Source organism: Ruditapes philippinarum, unplaced genomic scaffold (genome assembly GCF_026571515.1).
Source record: "Ruditapes philippinarum isolate M1 unplaced genomic scaffold, ASM2657151v2 ctg13000_1_1_1_1, whole genome shotgun sequence".
NCBI classification, from domain to species: Eukaryota; Metazoa; Mollusca; class Bivalvia; order Venerida; family Veneridae; genus Ruditapes; species Ruditapes philippinarum.
Genome location: NW_026853898.1, coordinates 12,850 through 33,555, shown reverse-complemented (window position 1 = coordinate 33,555; position 20,706 = coordinate 12,850). Strand labels below are relative to the sequence as shown.

The following is a 20,706-nucleotide window of genomic DNA, read 5'->3' as shown; positions in this document are numbered from 1 at the left end:
CAGAATGTACCTTGACGTTAAAGAAACTTTAGAACCATATAACAAATTTTCTTTTTTTACGAATGTGTTTGATGAAATTGTATGATCACAGTTGTTTTCTATCCGAATATTACACATCCGAAAATTACTTTCAAAATCATGACCAGTTTTGCTTGTTGTTTAATCACATGCAGTAAATTTGCAGGAACTTAATACTAAAATGTCAATGATTGGAGGAATAAAAATGAATATATTATATCATTCAATACTTATATTAAGTATTAATATATGAAATAAACAACAAACCATCTAAACTCAAAATGTTTCGTACAACATGGCGGGTTGTCCTGCTATCACGTGATTGATGCTATGTTTTGATACGATAAATTTTGGATTTTTAAGAACAGTATGTTGCATATATATCCCACAGGTCACGTGAGATTTATCGATGATTTGATTAAGTTCCAGTAAGTTAGAACAGTCTAATTATCAAGACATACTAAAATTTTGTGGCAGATAGAAAACAGGATGGTTTTCGTTGTTAATTTATTTTATGAAACTCTGAAAACACTAAATATAACATGCCAAGCAGATAGAAAAACAGTCCATTACGGGACAAAATTGTGTATTTAACTTTGTTTTTGGAAAATTTGGAGATAAGAACATTACAGTTTCAAGCGGACGATGTAATCATAAAAAAACAGGCTAGACGATTTTCTTTTTGAAGAACTTGTAAATGTTTACTTTATTTTCGCCGGATTATTATTTTAATAAGTGAAAACCAAATTTGTTTCGTTTAAAAAATAAGGGACGGCCATGTTTGTAGTAGCTTTGTGTTTGATTGCCGATTTGACTTTTCTTTAATTGAAATTATCGTGAACTTTTGAATTTGACAATTCAAGACAAAAATGCAGTAAAGTTTAGTTTATGTGATTCTAAGCGGGTTTTTGGATCGATGTTTAAATTAAAGGTAAGAATGTTATCGTATTAGGCCTACATTCTGTTGTATCTTTTATCCGAGTCGAAAGAAATCAAAGCACTGAATGTACTGATGGGGAGGCTATGACAGAATGTTTTTTAGACTTATAGTTTCTTTTCTTTTTGCTTAAAATGTGCTGTTATTTCAATTATTACCAAAATAAGAAGATATGCACATTGTGTCATTTATCCATACTGTTGTGTTCAACCATTCATATATATGGTTAATATGGTTGACTATTCATTTTGTTAATATTCCAGAACATTTCATTGAGGTCTACATTCGGACTGCTAATCCTGCAAATTTTGAAAAACCTAAACTGTCAATAATAAATGACATACCAGAAAGTATGACGACTGTTCATTATAAGATAACAATAACATTTTACAACTGACTGTTCCTTATCAAAATATTCTAGGACTGTTCATCATAAATACTTAATGTTATTTTAATATCATTGAATGATAATAACAACTGCAAGTTATGCAACATTTTTATTGAACATAAATATTATACATATTTACATGTCATGTACCATAATTGAGATCAATAAGATACTGTCTTGTGATGAGTATTAATATCCATACTCTACGGACAGAAAGATGTCTTCTTCCGAAGCAAATCTGGAATAAAAGCACGTTTCAGAAAATTATTCCCATTTCATTACTCGTCGCTGACTTTGACGGCTTCGGATATTTATTAAAACTAAATATTTTTTGAAAAATACATATCTGCAAAAAGCTTATTCAAAGTTGAATCAACCTAAGTGAAAATTGATCAGGAAGTTATATCTTCTTTTTTTACCGCCAACACTCAACCAACTTATGGTAGTTAATAGATAGATTCTACATGTATTTTTTTAAACCTCACTAGCTTGAAATATAACTGCGGAAAATCTATTGTTAACAGGGTGTGCGGTTATTACGTAGGGTTTTCCCTGTCGACCATTTCCCGCAAATAGATGAGAAACATCGAAGCGTCAGTGCTATGAATGGTGTTATAATTTATAAATAGCGTGTTTTGGAAGTTTTTTGTTGAAACTTCTCCAAATCCCTCCAGAGGCGTGCACGTCGCGGAAAATGCACACGGCAGGTCAAGGTCAAGTCATCTCAAGTACCAGAGGTGATTGGTTGTCCTTTCGTGACTTACTCTGGAGGTTTGGCGCTAATGAATGCCGTTTTTGTTGTCGTCAGTCAGAAAAGTTGATGCCTTGCCAGTATTGTCGTCTCCTTTACCACCAACGAACGAATAATGGGCTACCAGGAAGATTCGGCTTGAAAAAGACGTCCTCGATTCTATAATCTCGGACATATGGTTGTTCCGGCCCCGAGTATAAATAAACTTAAAACACACACACTTTTGTTGAAAACAAAACAAAAAAACAACAACACATTTTCTGTAGTATTTTTTCAAGTGTTGTAAAATGAATACGAAATTCCTCTTATGCCGCCGATTATTTTTAGAACATAAACATATAAGTTTTTTTTATTTGATTTATTCAAATAAACATTAATCACTTCAGCGCCCGCAAATATCGTTTTCAAATTAAAGTTTCGTAAGATATGTTGATGAATTCCCGATGCTAAACTGTAAGTCATTCGTATATATATATATGCGTTTTTTTTGTTGTTGTTTTTAAAGCCTCTTATTTTTTTTAATATTTTTTATGTATCTCATAATCTGTATTGAAATTTTAAATTTTATTACACATGGACTAGCAAATTATGATGCGTTGCCCTAGAATTTTGAATAAACTTTCTAATTACACAATACGGGATCATTCATTTGATTGAAGACTGATCTTTGCGTCTTTCTCTGAAATAATTATTTCCTTGTTTAAAACATATTTGACCACATATTTCTGTCATTTTACTGTTCACTTTACAGCTATATGATATGGCGGTTTATGAGCGTTTTCCGCGTACACCCTCCTAGGGTGTACTAATAAGTTAGTTTTCCTTAGTTATCACGCAAGCACGATCCATGTCTCTGGTGTAAGCGACAATTTACCATTATTTGTCTTTAAAAAATATTAAGGACTATTAATGGTTTATATCAACAAAAGAACATGCATGATATTGAGACTACGGTGTTGCAACGTTCTAGTTAATGACCGTCAAAAACAGTTGGTCGCTGCGTAGTAATTGGAAAATTGTTATCAAAAATAATAAAGAATATTTGCCACCTAATAAAAGCATTTACTTATAATAAATTTTCATTTATGCTTTTTGTTAAAAAATTATTGATAAAATTATTATGTAGAAGGGTTTTCATACCAGAACTATTTATTACAGACGTACGTATGCCTAAACCTGATTACCGCGGCAGTATGACGTCACGGAGTAGTGATTTTGAAAAAATAACAAACAAAAATCAAGAATTTTTCAGAGAATTATTATCTGATATGAAATTAAAGAATGAAAATATTTTCATATTGTAAATGTCTGTGATGAGTGATCAGTCAGCTTAGAAAAAATCAAGGTACTATTTTTTGACCTGATTACCGCGGCAGTAAGATTTGACAGATGGTATTAACATTGGGTCGGCATAGTCAACGAGTATGCTAACGATGTCGACAGCCAAAATTGCTTTAAAGAAGCTAGCTTTGAAGCACACAAGGTTTATATTCAGATGACAAAAGAATATATCACGTGCAAAGAAAAGTCCAAGCTAGCATTAGAGAAGATGTACCCTCTGTACAAAACAAAAAAAAAAAAACAATTCAGAGAGGAGCGTATGAATAAGGTATGATTCTACTTTTGAAAAAGCTGACAATGAAATTAAAATCTATTTACTACATGTATCTATACAAATTGTCGTCTGCTGGATTATACTAAAAATGGTAGGAATAAGAGAAAAAGGTTGTAGCTGTACAGTTAAAAAGATGTTCCTTAATAAGCAATGATCTATATACAGATGTAGTACTCTGTAGCTGTTGCTATGAAAAGTTTCAAAATGAACATGTGTGTGTATTGTCAGTTGATTTTGACATCGCCTTTAACGTCACATGATGGTTATTCAGTATGCCACGTGGTTGTGTCAAGCGGGCAATATTCCTGTTATTTCGAATATCGACTTCATAACAAAGTGTTTTTCTTTTTCTTTTTTCGAAAAGTACGCAGGCCCTTGTATAGATAAAATAAATTTAGCGATTTACCTCTTGCAAGTCAACTATCTAGCCGTAAGAATGAGAAAATAATTTGTTTTCGTCAACTAAATCGTACCATTATTTAAAGGGAAAGCACTGAGATTTTGGCTTTTTTTTATACGGCGGGACTGGAAATATTTTTTTCCAAGATTTATGAACCATTTATGTCTACAGGTCCGCACCCATTAATCGTGTTCAAATTTCAAGATCCTTCCCTCCTCCGGAATAATCCTTTTAATTGTGCAAAATGACCAAAAAAAATTGTTGAACTCCTCGCCACTTACTACTTACTTTACTTATATATTCATATACTCTTGACTTTACAGTTAGACAAGGATCTAAGAACCATGATAGTGAGAGAGATGGAGGACACACTGACAGAAGGAATGAAAATATTGACGACGATAGCTGCAGCAGCTCGTTTCTCTCCGTAAGTTTACACCTGATTTTCTCGACGTATCCCCCAGAGTAGTTGACGAATAAATAATCACATCCTCCTCTCTGTGCTTTTTCTCCGAGTGGTCAATAATTGTTTTCCCGAGCAGATTGCATGAGTTGTTTGGACATGCTTTTCTTAAAGAAGCTAACACTTGCTTCTGTCAGTGTGTTTTATTGTTGTTTTTTTTCTCCGAGTAGTTTTCACATACTTAAATCCGTGAATGTATACACCATTATTTTTCCTGCGAGTAGTTTACATTTACTTTTCTCCGAGTAGTTTACAGTTACCTTTCTCCGAGTAGTTTACAGTTACTTTTCTCCGAGTAGTTTACACAGGATTTTGTCCAAAAACTAGTAGTCACTTAACTAAAACTTCCTTACCATTAGATTAATGGTCATTATAATTGTCTATTGTATTCCATTTCAGAATTGAATTTAAGGGTCTTTTGTCTTTATTTTTACCATGTCTTCTGTAAAATGACCTGCATTTTTTATTTCAGAGATCTTATCGATACAATTGGAAACTTCGATTGTGCCATCATGGCGGAAAAACTTTACAAAGATTTGTGCATGAAGTATTTCCATCCAGTCATAAATCAGGTCAGTCTTTTATCATTTCACATGTTTATATATATGTGAATGATATATTATTACTCTATTACAGTCGTTCAATTTTATTAAAACACTTGGTCTGTTCTTATTATAAGTATCACTGAAAGGGAAATTTATTTTACTATGTTGACACAAAGAATATTGGCGGTAGGTGAATCTACCCAAGCGACCAGTGCAGACCAAAAATTAACCTTACGTCATTGTCTGCTCATGGTCTGCACAATTCACTATCCAGACATATTTTGAAAATTTCCCTAAAACGGTTAATGGTTTGGTCCAGATTGAAAATTGGACAAGTCCATTTAAGATTTTTAGCAGGATTTGGGTTAAGAATACACATATAAAACTGAATGATTTTTTAAAACTAATTATTTAACAGAATAAAATCACATTAATTTTGACATGTCCAGAACTTAACAATATCACACAAAAGGTCATGTTTGGATATGAACAAGGCACCGTTTGTTTTAAATATTTTGTATTCTGAGATAATTTATGTTTATTTTCAATAGAAATATCTTGGCGAGGTACTGGGAAACACGTTCTACTCTTCCCCACACGTTTACGTCATGGATAAAGATGAAAGGAGATTTCGAAAGCATGAGAGTTGTTTATCTCTACTAGAGGGAGAATCAAAACGTAATTATGTTCATCATTTCATAATGCGATGATGCTTTTATACTTATTTATAATGAAAATGCTTTAAAACACCGTTTGAAATATGATAGCGCAAATAAATTTTGAAACATTGTTATATATCAGGAATGTATGTACCACTAAATAATTTACAGCTATGTTAAATAATGTTTCTTTTAAAACATTTCATTATTTTGATGACACTTATTAACTAATTATCAGAATTGTTGTTAACAATGGTATAAATATCATGGTAATTTTTCAATATATAGTTAAAATAAGAGGAGCTCTATGTATCGTCGTATAAATGACATTGTATAAATATCATGGTAAAATATTATGGTATAAATGGCATAGTTTAATAGTATGATATAATATTATGGTATAAATATAATTGTATAAATGTCATTGTATAAATGCCATTGTATAGATATTGTGGTATAAATGTCATGGTGTAATATAATGGTACAAATGCAAAAGTATAAAATTTAATAATGTCATGATATAATAATAATATCATAGTATAAATGAAGTGGTATAAATTTTTTGGTATAACTGTCTTGGTATTATGGTGTTATGACATAAATGTCATGGTATGATAGTCATGGTATATTTTCATTGCAGTGTTTAGACAAGAGGAATTGTATGTATGGGCACTTTAAATGTGGAAGAAAAAGATGATATGCTCAAGTTAAAACATGGTGAGAAATTTCTTTATTTTTCTATAAATTATCCTAATATGTAGTAGTTTAACTGTGATTTAACATACTCACTGATAATAAAATTTCGACTACCTTTCTTTGCTTTTTGTTTTCTTTTATTTAATCAAACAGTCATTATATTGTATTCGAAGGAAGTTAATGCAATATTGTAACCATTACACAGGGTGTCATTTTCTGACTCCACAAAATATGCACTTCGTTGACACCCTTATATCAAACTATAAGTTTCATATCATATGTGACACAGATTTATATGTACCAAGTTCACGCAGAATAGGCAAAGGTGGTGTAGGTATATGTTACCATAAACGATTAGATCATCTTATTGTTCCATTGAATTGTGATGATGACCGTATTGTGGTGTTCAAATGCAATTATTGCCTGGCCAGTACATATTTATTTTTCAACTCTATTTGCCATGTTCTAACCATGCGATTGCAAGTTATAGGGATTATATCGATAAACTTTATGATATTTGGAATACATATTCAATGCATGGTGCTGTAGTCTTTGTGGGCGATTACAACGCCCAGTATCTGGAAAACGGTAGTACACGTGATAAATTAATGTTCAAATTTATTTCTGATTCAAGTTTATGTGTTGTTAATGTATTACCTATGTGCAGAGGACCCATGTATTCATATGTTTCGTATGATGATAAGTGCCGTACTTTAATTGATCACGTGTGTGTATCCACTGATATTTTAGATTGTGTAACTGGTTGTCAGATTATTGATGACCATTGTCTTAATGTGTCAACACATAGGCTTGTCTTAACAAAGTTTACATTTCCAGTTAATTTATCAAATGAAAATTTAAATGTTGCTGAATCTGATAAAACAGTGAACTGGAAAAAAGTTGACGATGATTTGATTTATCAATATAATATGTTGCTAATGAGTGATGACGACCTATGTCATCTGACACACTGTGACCTTGACACGGCAGGAATTGACCATGCCTATGAAACTATTGTCACAAAAGTGAATAACTGTGCTATGAGCGTATTTCCTAGAAAAAAATATGTGACATTTTTGAAGCCATATTGGAACGACGAACTATCTTCTGCCCATAAAACAATGTCGGAACTTCGTGCAATATGGTGCCGAGAGGGTCGTCCACGGGGTGGTGGTCACCAAGCTTATACAAGCTATAAATGCGCTAAGAGGAAATTCCGTAGATTACATAGAAATGTGACATTTAAATATTTGCGTTTCTTAAATGAAGAAATGGATCGTACGGCAGAGCTTGATTCTGATCGTTTTTGGAGACAAGTTAAGTGTAGACGCAAAAATAAACAATCGAATCTTTGTGCTGGTATTAACTTTGACGGTCGTGTTGTTAGAGACCGGAGTGAAATTACTGATGGATGGAGAAAGTATTTCGAAAATCTGTATTCTTCGACAGAAAGTGTTCAATTTGATAATGAATTGTTCAACAGAGTGGAGCGTGAGGCGTCTATTCTCGACAATGTTCAGCATGACACAACCGTCGTTGTACTTCCTGAAGATGTCAGCGATGCAATACTTAGTGTTCCAAAATGTAAAGCAGGCGGGGTTGATAATTTGCAATATGAACATTTTATACATGCAAGGACTATTATTTCACCGGTACTTGCCAATCGTTTTACTCAAATGCTTCGGAAGAGTTATGTCCCAGTATCTTTAAAGCGCGGTGTGATAGTAACATTACACAATGGAGGTAATAAACGTAAAGATCAACCAGATAATTATCGCGCGATTACTCTCACATCTCTTAAATTGTTTGAAACTATTGTTATGAATCGATGCAAACACGAAATATTATCATGCATAAACAAACAGCAAGGAGGCTTTCAGGAAGGTTTAGGGTGTTTGCTGACTTCATTCATAGTCCGTGAAAGTATCCACTATTCGCGAGAACTTGGATCTTCAGTCTACGTATGTTACCTGGACGGTCGCAAAGCATTTGATACCGTATGGCATTCTGGTTTGCTGTATAAACTGAGACATGAATGTAACATTGACAATACGTCTTTCAAAGCTATTCAAGCAATGTATACAGATATGCAAAGTTGTGTGAAATTCCAAGGACTTTCTTCAAGTTGGTTCAACGTTGAGCAAGGCACTCGTCAAGGCGGGAAGAGTTCCCCCGTATTTTACTTATTGTACATTAATGACCTTATACGACAGTTACAAGACAGTGGGCTTGGAATGTGCATTTACAATTTTGATATAGGTTCACCAACCGTTGCAGACGACATGATGCTGATGTCTTACTCAGTGAGCGGTTTAAATGAAATGTTGAACATCTGTAACACATACGCTAACAAATGGCGATACCAATATAATCCTGGAAAGTGCTCTGCAGTAGTATACAATGATAACAACAGGGATAACACAATTGCTGAGCAGAATCAATATGTTCATCTCGGCATTATAAGCGACTCATACTTAAACACAAAAAGGTGCATTGAAGAAGCTTGTAGGAAGTTAAGAGGAACGTTTTTGAGCATTTGTAATAGTGGTGTCCATCCAGATAACTTAAATCCTATATCGTCCAAGAAAATCTACAATAGTGTAGTTATTCCTAAAAGTCTTTATGGCTGTGAGTTGTGGGATGTTATTTCTACAACAGATTTACAACTGCTTGAACGATCTCACAGATTTTGTATAAAAAACATACAGTCATTGAAGACAAATACACGCACAGACTACGTACTAAGCTCCATTGATATGGTGTCCATTGAATCATTAATAGACTACAGAAAGTTGCAATTTTTGGGACAATTATGTCATCTATCAAACAATTATTTAGCAAAAGATATTTTCAACAACAGACTAGTTCGATTTCTGCAATTTAATACTCCATTCCGTGGATTTTTGCCAGATATCTATAGACTTCTACAAAAGTATCAACTATGCGATGTGTTACATACATACAAAGATACGGGATCCTTTCCATCGAAAATCGCTTGGAAACGTACACTTACAAAACATATAATTAATACTGAAAAACTTAATCGATATAACAGGCTAATGACAAGTGATCATGGCGACCTTTTAAGAGCTGTGATAAAAGTGAATGAGCCACATGTACTGTGGCAGATAGCAAAATGTAACCAAACTCTTTTGAATATATGTTCAGTATTAGTTTCCACCATTGGAACTCTCTGTTCAAATAAATATATTCAAACGTGTTCAAAGTGTTCGGTGTTAACAGACGATATGCCAACGCATTTGCTGCTGAACTGTTCTGAAAACAATTTATTAATTGAAAGTATGTGGAACGGCGTAATCGACCGCCTTGGCATGGACTGGTTTTCGGACTTGATAGGCCGTGAGCCTAGGGAGCAGTGTGTCAGGTGCCTTAGCTTGGCCATCCAGAATAACGATACGAAATTTTCAAACTTTTGGATGACTAAGTGTATGTTAAAAATGTACAAAGTGCATTAATCAGAAAATAGCACAATTCTTTTGAAAGAATTGTTTTCATGTATCGATGTTATGTCTACTGAAACAAAGCTGAACTTTGTGTATGAATAAGAGAAATAACCATAAATTATGCATATTTGATTTGCATTTATACATGTTCATGAAAATTATATTCGCACATATCTTTTTCATTTAATTGCAAATTTACTGTATGTATTCATAATTGCAAAAGTGTATCGATTTGGACTGTATTATACAGATGTTTCATACTCCATTTATAGCAGTAGCATAGCAGATTTAAGTTTAAAAATAAACGATATTTACCATCAATTAAGTGGTTATAGGAATTAAAAATCATTTTGTTAAATAATTCATTTCAAACATCAGAACTTTCCGTTTAGCGTTGCTTAAAAATATATTTTTTTAATGAATTGTTCAATCAGTGTAACTTGGATTACTATAGTAGTGAATTAAATAGTAACCGTTTATATTCTTTATGAAAATGACATTTCGATCATCTAGTGAACTGGTCTAGGTTTTCATATAAATGTCATTGAATTAAAACTTGTAGATTTGTTTTCCTGCTCTCTGTTTCCTAGTGTTTCGTTTTCGCACTAGGGTTAGAGGGAAGTCTAAATCATATACAAGCATTTTTCCCCGTCTTAATTCTTACTCAGTGCTTTACTTTTCAGTTAGGGGCAAATCATATAATTGTGCTGTCCAATGTATACATTTTATAGATTACTTGCATTTGTTTATCTATATTCTGTCTTGTAATGTATATATCACATTTGTATACTTGTTGTGTCTGTAGTTATGTAAAAACTGGTTGTGTAATTGTTCAAATCTTCATGTATTATGGAGGATAATAAATAAATAACACACACAAAAAAATCTCCAAAAACAACTTAAAAACTTTGGATACCACTAACACCATAGTTGCTGATTCAAGTGTCAAAGGCTATATGTGACTTTTTCCTGCAAATTGTAAAGTTTTGATTTTAGAATAATCATTTGTGCTTTCAGATATGGACATCAAGCAGAAGTTTTGTTCTGTTGACGGTAATGTAGCATTTGGATGGACAAGAAAGTTCGACTGCGGAAAGAAGCATTATGGATTCTATCCCACGAATGTGACAAGACTAGTCCGATGAAAAAAAAATTAAACCACTATGATTTTTATAAACATGAAAATATTAAATGTATACATTTATTTTGGAGAACATTCTGTTGTTTTTGTTGTTGTTGTTTTTTATTTACCATTAAGTTATCTGGAAAATTTTAGTGACGAAAGAATAAATGTTTAAAAAGCGTCTTAGTCAAAACTTGGAGAAATGTTGTGTGTTAGAAATATGAAAGATGCTTCTATTTGAAATAATATTTGCACCTTAATTAATCATTAGTGATCCAGCGCATTTTTTTCTTCAGTTTTTGAATCCGGTGCTATTTTGTTAAAATTCAACACAAAGACCGAACTGCATATCCTCCAAATACACTAACTCAGATTTTTCAAGACTACAAAGATATTTGAGAGACACGTGCACTTGAAGATAATAAATGTGTAATAAATGAACTTTTTAATGTGAGGTGACAGTACTTTTCGACATGCATTCAACCAGGGGAAATTCCAGAAAGATAAGCACATAATGAGTTGTATCACTATTAACTGCCGTCAGGTAATTTCATTGGTCAGAATATGTCTAACAATTGCTTGAAAGATTATCAAGTTGTTTATTTTCTACTTTCACATTTTCACCAAAATTTATTGCATTCTTCACACCTGAAAAAATTGTGGTCTTTATTATCGTTTCCGTGATTATGAAGCTTACAAACCACGTTAAAGCAAAGAAGTCATTTGAAAAACTACTTAATTATTTTGGCTGTTCAAATACCAGTCATTTTAAAGTTCGGATCGTATATGTATGTATATGTAGTTGCATCTCATTGTCTTAATTGTAGTTTTTGAAAAAAAAAATTGAATTTTTCTGACGCACCTACAAGTGCTGTTTTGTTACGTAGTAAGTCATCGAGTGCGCCTGGTGGTAATTTTTGGAAAGCGGCATTGCTTGGTGCAAAAAGGGTGAAAGGTCCACTTCCTGAAGAACAGATACATAGTTATATTAAAAGTGCATGGACCTGAGTAAATGATTTTTACAATCAGTACAGGAAAATAATACAGTATTGTGTTTTGTATACATGTTTAGTTGTTTACCTAGTACAGCATACATTTTAGATAACCATTGAGAAATGAACAATTTTACTGTACATTTATTCCATATTTGAACGCATGGTGTCTTTTTCTGCGAAAAGACACCAAGACGTGTGAATACATTAATATTGTAAAATATTTAGATAAGATTGCATAAGCATTGTTTAAAGTTAACACATTTTTATAACTATGTGAAGCATAAATATGTTAATCTTCCTAACCGGCTAAAGGACCAGCAAGCTGTCTTCTTTAACAGCTGTAAGAAGTGTGCTCAGTTCTTTGTCTGCAGCTACGGTGGTTGGGATATCTGCGCTGGTAAGGGAAACATCACTTTGTCAATCACGTGAATAACGCCATTAGTAGCATTCTGGTCGGCCATTACTACTTTAGCGCCATCTACCGTCACAATCTTGAAAAGAAGGAGTTTTTTTTTACAAAACTACAAAAAGTCCATTGTACAGTTTTAACAAAAACAATCAGTTATTTTAACAATTTACATAGTTTTTGTACAGAAAGTAAATTTCTGCGAGAAATATTCTCTCGACAAATAGAAATTTGTCTTTGGTGATTTTAAAAAAGAAATAGATATTGATTTTGTCCAGAAGCCGGGAAAAATATAACATTGTGTCAATATAAAAATAATAAAATTCTGTATGAAAATGTCAACTTACTTCGCCATAAATGTTTACTCTGATACTCAGGGATGGATCAAGAGATTTAACTATCAGGTCAGTTCTTAGCATCTGACATTTTTAGATTGTTTTCACAAAAGTTGAGAATTTTTAATGAACAGTTTTCATCTCGTCTGTTGTTAGCTAGGGTTTTCTCTGGAATGTTAAAGAACAACAAATTATCCCTCATCGATCGTGCATGCAAATCCACAATATCGTCTTCTAATTTAGAGTTGCTTTGTTTCAAATTATGCAGTTCACCTTGCATGCTATTACATCTTTGTTTTTCATCGGAGATAATTTTGTCGATATTTTTCTGTTTAGAACTGATCTCATTGCACACCTGTGAATCAAATGTTCTGCTTTTTTTCAAGTTCTAGTATTGTTTTATTCGAATCAGACATTTTGGATTCCAGAGAAGAGATTCTATGATTCATTGAAGATACTTTAGAGTTAATTGTTTAACACTTGTTCCTCAATTGAGTCCAGTTTACGCAAACGTAAATCAATAGCTTCAAGTTTTCACATAATTACCGTATTGTCGATAATCGGTGAGACTGGATTATTATAATGCTGCGTCTGCAACTGTGGCATCTGAGGCGGCGTGTCATAGGCATTGCGTTTGGACTCTGTATATAAGATCCCATCATATTAGGGATGTAAGGCTGTTGTAATTGATGTAAAAAGCTACCGTTACCTACATTAGACAGAGTTGACGGTGATAACTGATCACTTTGATCCATAGCGGTCCTTTTTTTGTTCAGGCAAAGGATTTCCCGCGTCAGGCGATACCTGAGATTTAGTCCGTTTTTCTGTTTTTACCCATTCACTGTCATTAATAGAACTACTGGTTTATGTATATGAAGCATTCAATTGTCACATTACTATGCGCACAATAATTGATAAAAGTTAAATTGTTTAAAAGTAATTATTATTAAATTAATGAAGCCAAATCTATATATAGTTGCATCGTTTGTAATAAAGCCCCTTACAAATTGTTGTTTTTAAATCCATCAAACGTTTCCGGATCTTTATGTATAATTTTGGATTAGAATTTCTACAGGTATCCAAGAATATACAAATGCGTTATCTGTTGGGAAATTTTCCAATTATCTAATACAATGTTATAATGTATATATTAAAGTACAATGTACAAGCAATTAAAGAGTCTTCTAGCCGCCTCCGCTTCCAAAACATTGAAATAATTTTAAAACTAACAATTTTTGAAAACATTACGATGTATATTTCATGAAAAAATATACATTGTTATATTATATTTTAATTTTTGTTAAACATTTTTATGAGTAGGAAATACAAGAACTGGGACCGGAAGTGTATGGAAGCATACAGAAGATGAATTTGCAGCAGCCGACAATTTCAACGAGTATTTGCTAACGATGTCGACAGCCAAAATTGCTTAAAGAAGCTAGCTTTGAAGCACACCAAGGTTTATTTTCAGATGACAAAAAAATATATCACGTGCAAAGAAAAAGTCCAAGCTGGCATTAGAGAAGATGTACCCTCTGTACAAAACAGAAAAATAAAATCAGAGAGGAGCGTATGAATAAGGTATGATTCTGTTTTTAAAAAAAGCAGACAATGAAATTAAATATATTTACTACATTTATATGTAGATGATAAGATTTAAAGTAAAAGGTTGTAGCTGTAGTTAAAAAGATGTTCCTATAATGAGCAATGCTCTATGTACAGATGTAGTACTTTGTAGCTTTAGCTATTAAAAGTTTTCAAGTGAGAATTGCCCAACCTATGTGTGTAAAGTCAGTTGATTTGACATCGCCTTTATCGTCATATGATGGTTATTCAGTATGACATGTGGTTGTGTCAAGTGGCCAATATTCCTGTTATTTCGAATATCGACTACATGACAAAATTTTTTTCTATTTTTTTTTTCAAAAGTACGCAGGCCCTTGTAAAGATAAAATAAGTTAAGCGATTCACATCTTGCCAGTCAACTATCTAGCCATAAAAATGAGAAAATGATTTGTTTTCGTCAACTAAATCGTACTATTATTTTAAAGGACAGCACTGCGTTTTTGGTTTTTTTATACGGCGGGACTGGAAATATTTTTTCCAAGATTTGCGAACCATTTGATGTAGGTCCGCACCCATAAATTGTGTTCAAATTTTAGGATCCTTCCCTCCTCCGCAATAATCCTTTTAATTGCGCAAAAATGACCCAGAAAATAATTGTTGAACTCCTCGCCACTTACTACTTACCTTACTTATATATTCATGTACTTTTGATTTTTTAGTTAGACAATGATTTGAGATACATGATAGTGCGAGAGATGAGTGAAACACTGACAGAAGGAAATGAAAATATTGACGACGATAGCTGCAGCAGCTCGTTTCTCTCCGTAACTTTACACTTGATTTTTTTTCCAAGTGGTTGACACGTATCTCCCCCCGAGTAGTTGACTAACAGTTAATTATATGCTCCGCTCTTTTGCTTTCTCCGAGTAGTTAATAGAATGCATGTGTTTTCCTCCGAGTAGTTTGCACATGCTTTTCTGAAAGTATTTTGTACTTGCTTCTCTCAGTGAAATTTTACACTTTTTTCCGAGTAGTTTTCACATACATTGTACTTACGTCCGTGAATGTATACACCATTATTTTTCCTCCGAGTAGTTTACAGTTACTTTTCTCCTAGTAGTTTACACATGATTTTGTCCAAAAACTAGTAGTCACTTAACTAAAACTTCCTTACCATTAGATTGTGTCATTATAATTGTATACAGTAAACCATTTCAGAATTGAATTTAGGAGTCTTTTGTGTTTATTTTTACCATGTCTTCTTTCAAGTGATCTGCTTGGTTTTTTTTTTATTAGCTCACATGAGCTTGCTCAGGGTGAGCTTTTAGGATCGATGAATGTCCGTCGTCCGTCGTCCGTCCGGCCGTCCACAATTGCTTGTGAACACTCTAGCGGTCGCATTTTTGCCTCAATCATCATCAAACTTGGTCAGGATGCTTATCTAGTTGAAAGCTCGGATGAGTTCGAACATGGGTCATCTCAGATGAAAAACTAGGTCACAAGAGCTAAAAATAGAAAAAACCTTGTGAACACTCTAGAGGTCACATTTTTTGACCCAATCTTAATCAAACTTGGTCAGGATGTTTGTCTAGGTGATAGCTCGGATGAGTTCGAACATGGGTCATCTCGGATGAAAAAGTAGGTCACAGGAGCTATAAATAGAAAAACCTTGTGAACACTCTAGTGGTCACATTTTTGAACCAATCATCATCAAACTTGGTCAGAATGCTTGTCTAGTCAATTGCTTGGATGAGTTCGAACATGGGTCATCTCTGATGAAAAAACTAGGTCACAGGAGCTAAAAATAGAAAAACCTTGTGACCACTCTAGTGGTCACATTTTTTGACCCAATCATCATCAAACTTTGTCAGGATGCTTGTTTAGATAATAGCTCGGATGAGTTCGAATATGGGTCATCTCTGATGAAAAACTAGGTCACCGGAGCTATAAATAGAAAAACCTTGTTAACACTCTAGCGGTCATATTTTTGCATCAATCATCATCAAACTTGGTCAGGATGCTTATCTAGTTGATAGCTTGGATGAGTTCGAACATGGGTCATCTCGGATGAAAAAGTAGGTCACCGGAGCTAAAAATAGAAAAACCTTGTTAACACTTTAGCGGTCACATTTTTGCATCAATCATCATCAAACTTGATCAAGATGCTTGTCTAGGTAATAACTCGGATGAGTTCGAACATGGGTCATCTCGGATGAAAAACTAGGTCACAGGAGCTAAAAATAGAAAAACCTTGTTAACATTCTAGTGGTCACAATTTTGACTCAATTGTCATCAAACTTGGTCAGGAAACTTGTCTAGGTCATTGCTGGGAATAAATCGAACATGGGACATCTCGGATGAAAAACTAGGTCACAGGAGCTAAAAATAGAAAAATCTTGTTAACACTCTAGTGGCTACTGTTGTGATCCAAATTTCTGTTAATTGGTCTGAAAGTTTGTTTTGATGATTTCTAAGTCAAGATCGAACATGGGTCATCTTGGATGAAAAACTAGGTCACACCGCCCAAATATGGAAAAACCTTGTTAACATTCTAGTGGTCACATTTTCAACTCCATTATCATCAAACTTGGTCAGAATGCTTGTCTAGGTAATTGCTTGGATTAGTTCGAAATCGCATGTGAAACTAGGTCACCAGAGCTAAAAATAGAAAAATCTTGTTAACACTCTAGTTGCTACTGTTTTTGGATCCAAGTATCCTGGAAATTGGTCTGAAAGTTTGTTTTGATGATTTCTAGGTCAAGTTTGAATATGTGTCACCTGGGTAAAAAACTAGGTCGCACTGCTCAAATATGGATAATCCTTGTTAACACTGTAAGTGGTCACATTTTTGACTCACCTGTCATGAGACTTGGTCAGAATGCTTGTCTAGGTAATTGTTTGGATGAGTTTGATAATTCAGGTGAGCGATCTAGGGCCATCATGGCCTCTTGTTTCAGAGATCTTTTCGATACTATTGGAAACTTTGACTGGTCCATCAGTGCTGAAAAACTTTTACAACGATTTTGTGCTTGAAGTATTTCCATCCCTTCATAAATCAGGTCAGTCTCTTACTATATAAATCATTTCAAATATTTATATATGATACATTGTTACTTTATTACAATCTTTCAATTTTTATTAGAAGATTTTGATCTGTTCATATAAGATAAAATTATTTTCACAATGTTAACCTAAAGAATATTGGCGGTAGGTGAATCTACCAAGCGACCAGTGCAGACCAAAAATCAACCTTACGTCCTTGTCGTCTGCTCATGTTCTGCCAAAATTCCCACTATCCAGACATATTTTGAAAAATTTCCCTAAAACGGTTAATGGTTTGGTCCAGATTGAAAGTTGGACAAGTCCATTTAAGATTTTTAGCAGGATAAGGGTTAAGAATACACATACAAAACTGAATGATTTTAATTTTATCAAATTATTTAACAGAATGAAATCACATTAATTCTGACATCCTAAATATCCCGACCTTAACAATATCACACAAAATGTCATGTTTGGATATGAACAAGGCCCTGTTGTTTAAGAAATAATATATCCCAAACAGTGATTTTATCGCTCAATAACATCACTGTTTGGAGTTCGGATGCGAGGAATTATATCACGAGGGCGTAGCCCGAGTGATATAATGATGCGCATCCGAACGACAAGCAGTGATGTTATCAAGCGATAAAATCACTGATTTGGATATATTATTTCGATTCTAACACGACATCAACAAATAAATGTTGCCGTACTTGATAGTTAAGCAAAATTGCGCCTGATTTGTTTCCGTACTTATTTTCAGCGCGTCGGATTTTTAGTGGTTACGTCTCGTGTTTAATGATTACGTCGCATGTCTAAATATAGAACGTCAACCTGTGCATCTGTTGCATAATAACACACACTTTCTGTTCTTCTTTGTTCAATAGGGAAAAATGCGGGTCGTGTTAGAATTTTAAATATTTTGTATTCTGAGATAATTTATGTTTATTTTCAATAGAAACATCTTGGAGAGGTACTGGGAAACACTTTCTACTCTCCACACGTTTATGTCATGGATAAAGATGAAAGGAGATTTCGGAAGCATGAGAGTTGTTTATCTCTACTAGAGGGAGAATCAAAACGTAATTATGTTCATCATTTCATAATGCGATGATGCTTTTATACTTATTTATAATGAAAATGCTTTTGAACACCGTTTGAAATATGATAGCTCAAATAAATTTTGAAACCTTGTTATATACCAGGAATGTATGTACCACTAAATAATTTACAGCGATAGTAATTATGTTTCTTTTAAAACATTTCATTATTTTGATGACACTTATTAACTAATTATTAGAATTGTTGTTAACAATGGTATAAATATCATGGTAATTTTTCAATATATAGTTAAAATAAGAGGAGCTCTATGTATGGTCGTATAAATGACATTGTATAAATATCATGGTAAAATATTATGGTATAAATGTCATAGTTTAATATTATGATATAATATTATGGTATAAATACAATGGTATAAATGTCATTGTATAAATATCATGGTAAAATATTATGGTATAAATGTCATAGTTTAATATTATGATATAACATTATGGTATAAATACAATGGTATAAATGTCATTGTATAAATGCCATGGTATAGATATTGTGGTATAAATGTCATGGTGTAATATCATGGTACAAATGCAAAAGTATAAAATTTAATAATGTCATGATATAATTATATCATCATGGTATAAATGAAGTGGTATAAATTTTATGGTATAAATGTCTTGGTATAAATGTTATGGTATGATAGTCATGGTATATTTTCATTGCAGTGTTTAGACAAGAGGAGCTGTATGTATGGGGAAATTCCACTTTAAATGTTGAAGGAAAAGATGACTTGCTCAAGTTAAAACATGGTGAGAAATTTCTTTATTTTTCTATATAAATTATCCTAATATGTAGTAGTTTAACTGTGATTTAACATACTCACTGATAATAAAATTTCGACTACCTTTCTTTGCTTTTTGTTTTCTTTTATTAAATCAAACATTCATTATATTGTATTCAAAGGAAGTTAATGCAATATTGTAACCATTACACAGGGTGTCATTTTTCAAGATGTATTATTAAAGACGAAAAAAAGGAAAAGAAAAAAGAAAGAAAACAACAACAATACAACATAACAAAAAACACAATAAAAACCAACAAAAACAACAACAAAAACCAACCAAACAAACAAAAACAACTTAAAAAAAACGACAACAAACAAACAAAAAACTCCAAAAACAAACTTAAAAACTTTAGATACAACTAACACCATAGTTACTGATTCAAGTGTCGTAATTCATTATATTGTATTCAAAGGAAGTTAATGCAATATTGTAACCATTACACAGGGTGTCATTTTTCAAGATGTATTATTAAAGACGAAAAAACAGAAAAGAAAAAAAGAAAGAAAACAACAACAATACAACATAACAAAAAACACAATAAAAACCAACAAAAACAACAACAAAAACCAACCAAACAAACAAAAACAACTTAAAAAAACAACAACAACAAACACACACACAAAAAAAATCTCCAAAAACAACTTGAAAACTTTGGATACCCCTAACACCATAGTTACTGATTCAAGTGTCGTAATGTCAAAGGCTATATGTGACTTTTTCCTGCAAATTGTAAAGTTTTGATTTTAGAATAATCATTTGTGTTTTTTAGATATGGACATCAAGCAGAAGTTTTGTTCTGTTGACGGCAGACTTGCGTTTGGATGGACAAGGAAGTTCGACTGCGGAAAGAAACATTATGGATTCTATCCCACGAATGTGACAAGACTAGTCCGATGAAAAAATGAATTTAACCACTATGATTTTTATAAACATGAAAATATTAAATGTATACATTTATTTTGGAGAACATTCTGTTGTTTTTGTTGTTGTTGTTTTTTATTTACCATTAAGTTATCTGGAGAATTTCAGTGACAGGACGTGTAACGCCGCATCAGACGAAAGAATAAATGTTTAAAAAGCGTCTTATAAAGTTTTTGAAGTCAAAACTAGGAGAAATGTTGTGTGTTAGAAATATGAAAGATGCCCATATATTTGAAATTATATTTGCACCTTAATTAATCAATTAGTGATCCAACGCACTTTTTTCAAGTTTTGAATCCGGTGCTATTTTGTTAAAATTCAACACAAAGACAGGACTGCATATCCTCCAAACACACTAAATCAGATTTTTCAAGACTACAAAGATATTTGCGAAACACGTGCACTTGAAGATAATTAATATGTTAGAAATGCACTTTTTAATGTGAGGTGACAGTACTTTTCGACATGCATTCAAACAGGG

At 32.9% G+C, this 20,706-nt stretch overlaps 1 protein-coding gene and 1 long non-coding RNA gene across 3 annotated transcripts; one reads left to right on the top strand and one right to left on the bottom strand.

Annotated features, from left to right (window-relative positions):
- Positions 1 to 3,669: 3,669 nt before the first annotated feature.
- Positions 3,670 to 20,276, top strand: LOC132738288 (uncharacterized). 2 transcript variants are annotated; one of them, XM_060725758.1, is made up of 6 exons: positions 3,670 to 3,703; positions 4,433 to 4,536; positions 5,045 to 5,144; positions 18,362 to 18,485; positions 19,185 to 19,268; positions 20,074 to 20,276. In XM_060725758.1, the coding sequence occupies exons 1-6, from the start codon at positions 3,695 to 3,697 to the stop codon at positions 20,199 to 20,201; spliced, it is 549 nt and encodes a 182-aa protein (XP_060581741.1). In that variant the 5' UTR covers positions 3,670 to 3,694; the 3' UTR covers positions 20,202 to 20,276. The 2 variants fall into 2 exon arrangements, with proteins under 2 accessions (XP_060581741.1, XP_060581740.1); XM_060725757.1 differs by lacking the exon at positions 18,362 to 18,485 and adding an exon at positions 5,669 to 5,795.
- LOC132738289 (uncharacterized) lies at positions 11,220 to 13,042 on the bottom strand. The gene is made up of 3 exons (XR_009626851.1): positions 12,808 to 13,042; positions 12,358 to 12,545; positions 11,220 to 12,023 (listed from the first exon to the last, which is right to left on the bottom strand). It is a non-coding gene; the product is annotated as an uncharacterized LOC132738289 (long non-coding RNA).
- Positions 20,277 to 20,706: the final 430 nt, after the last annotated feature.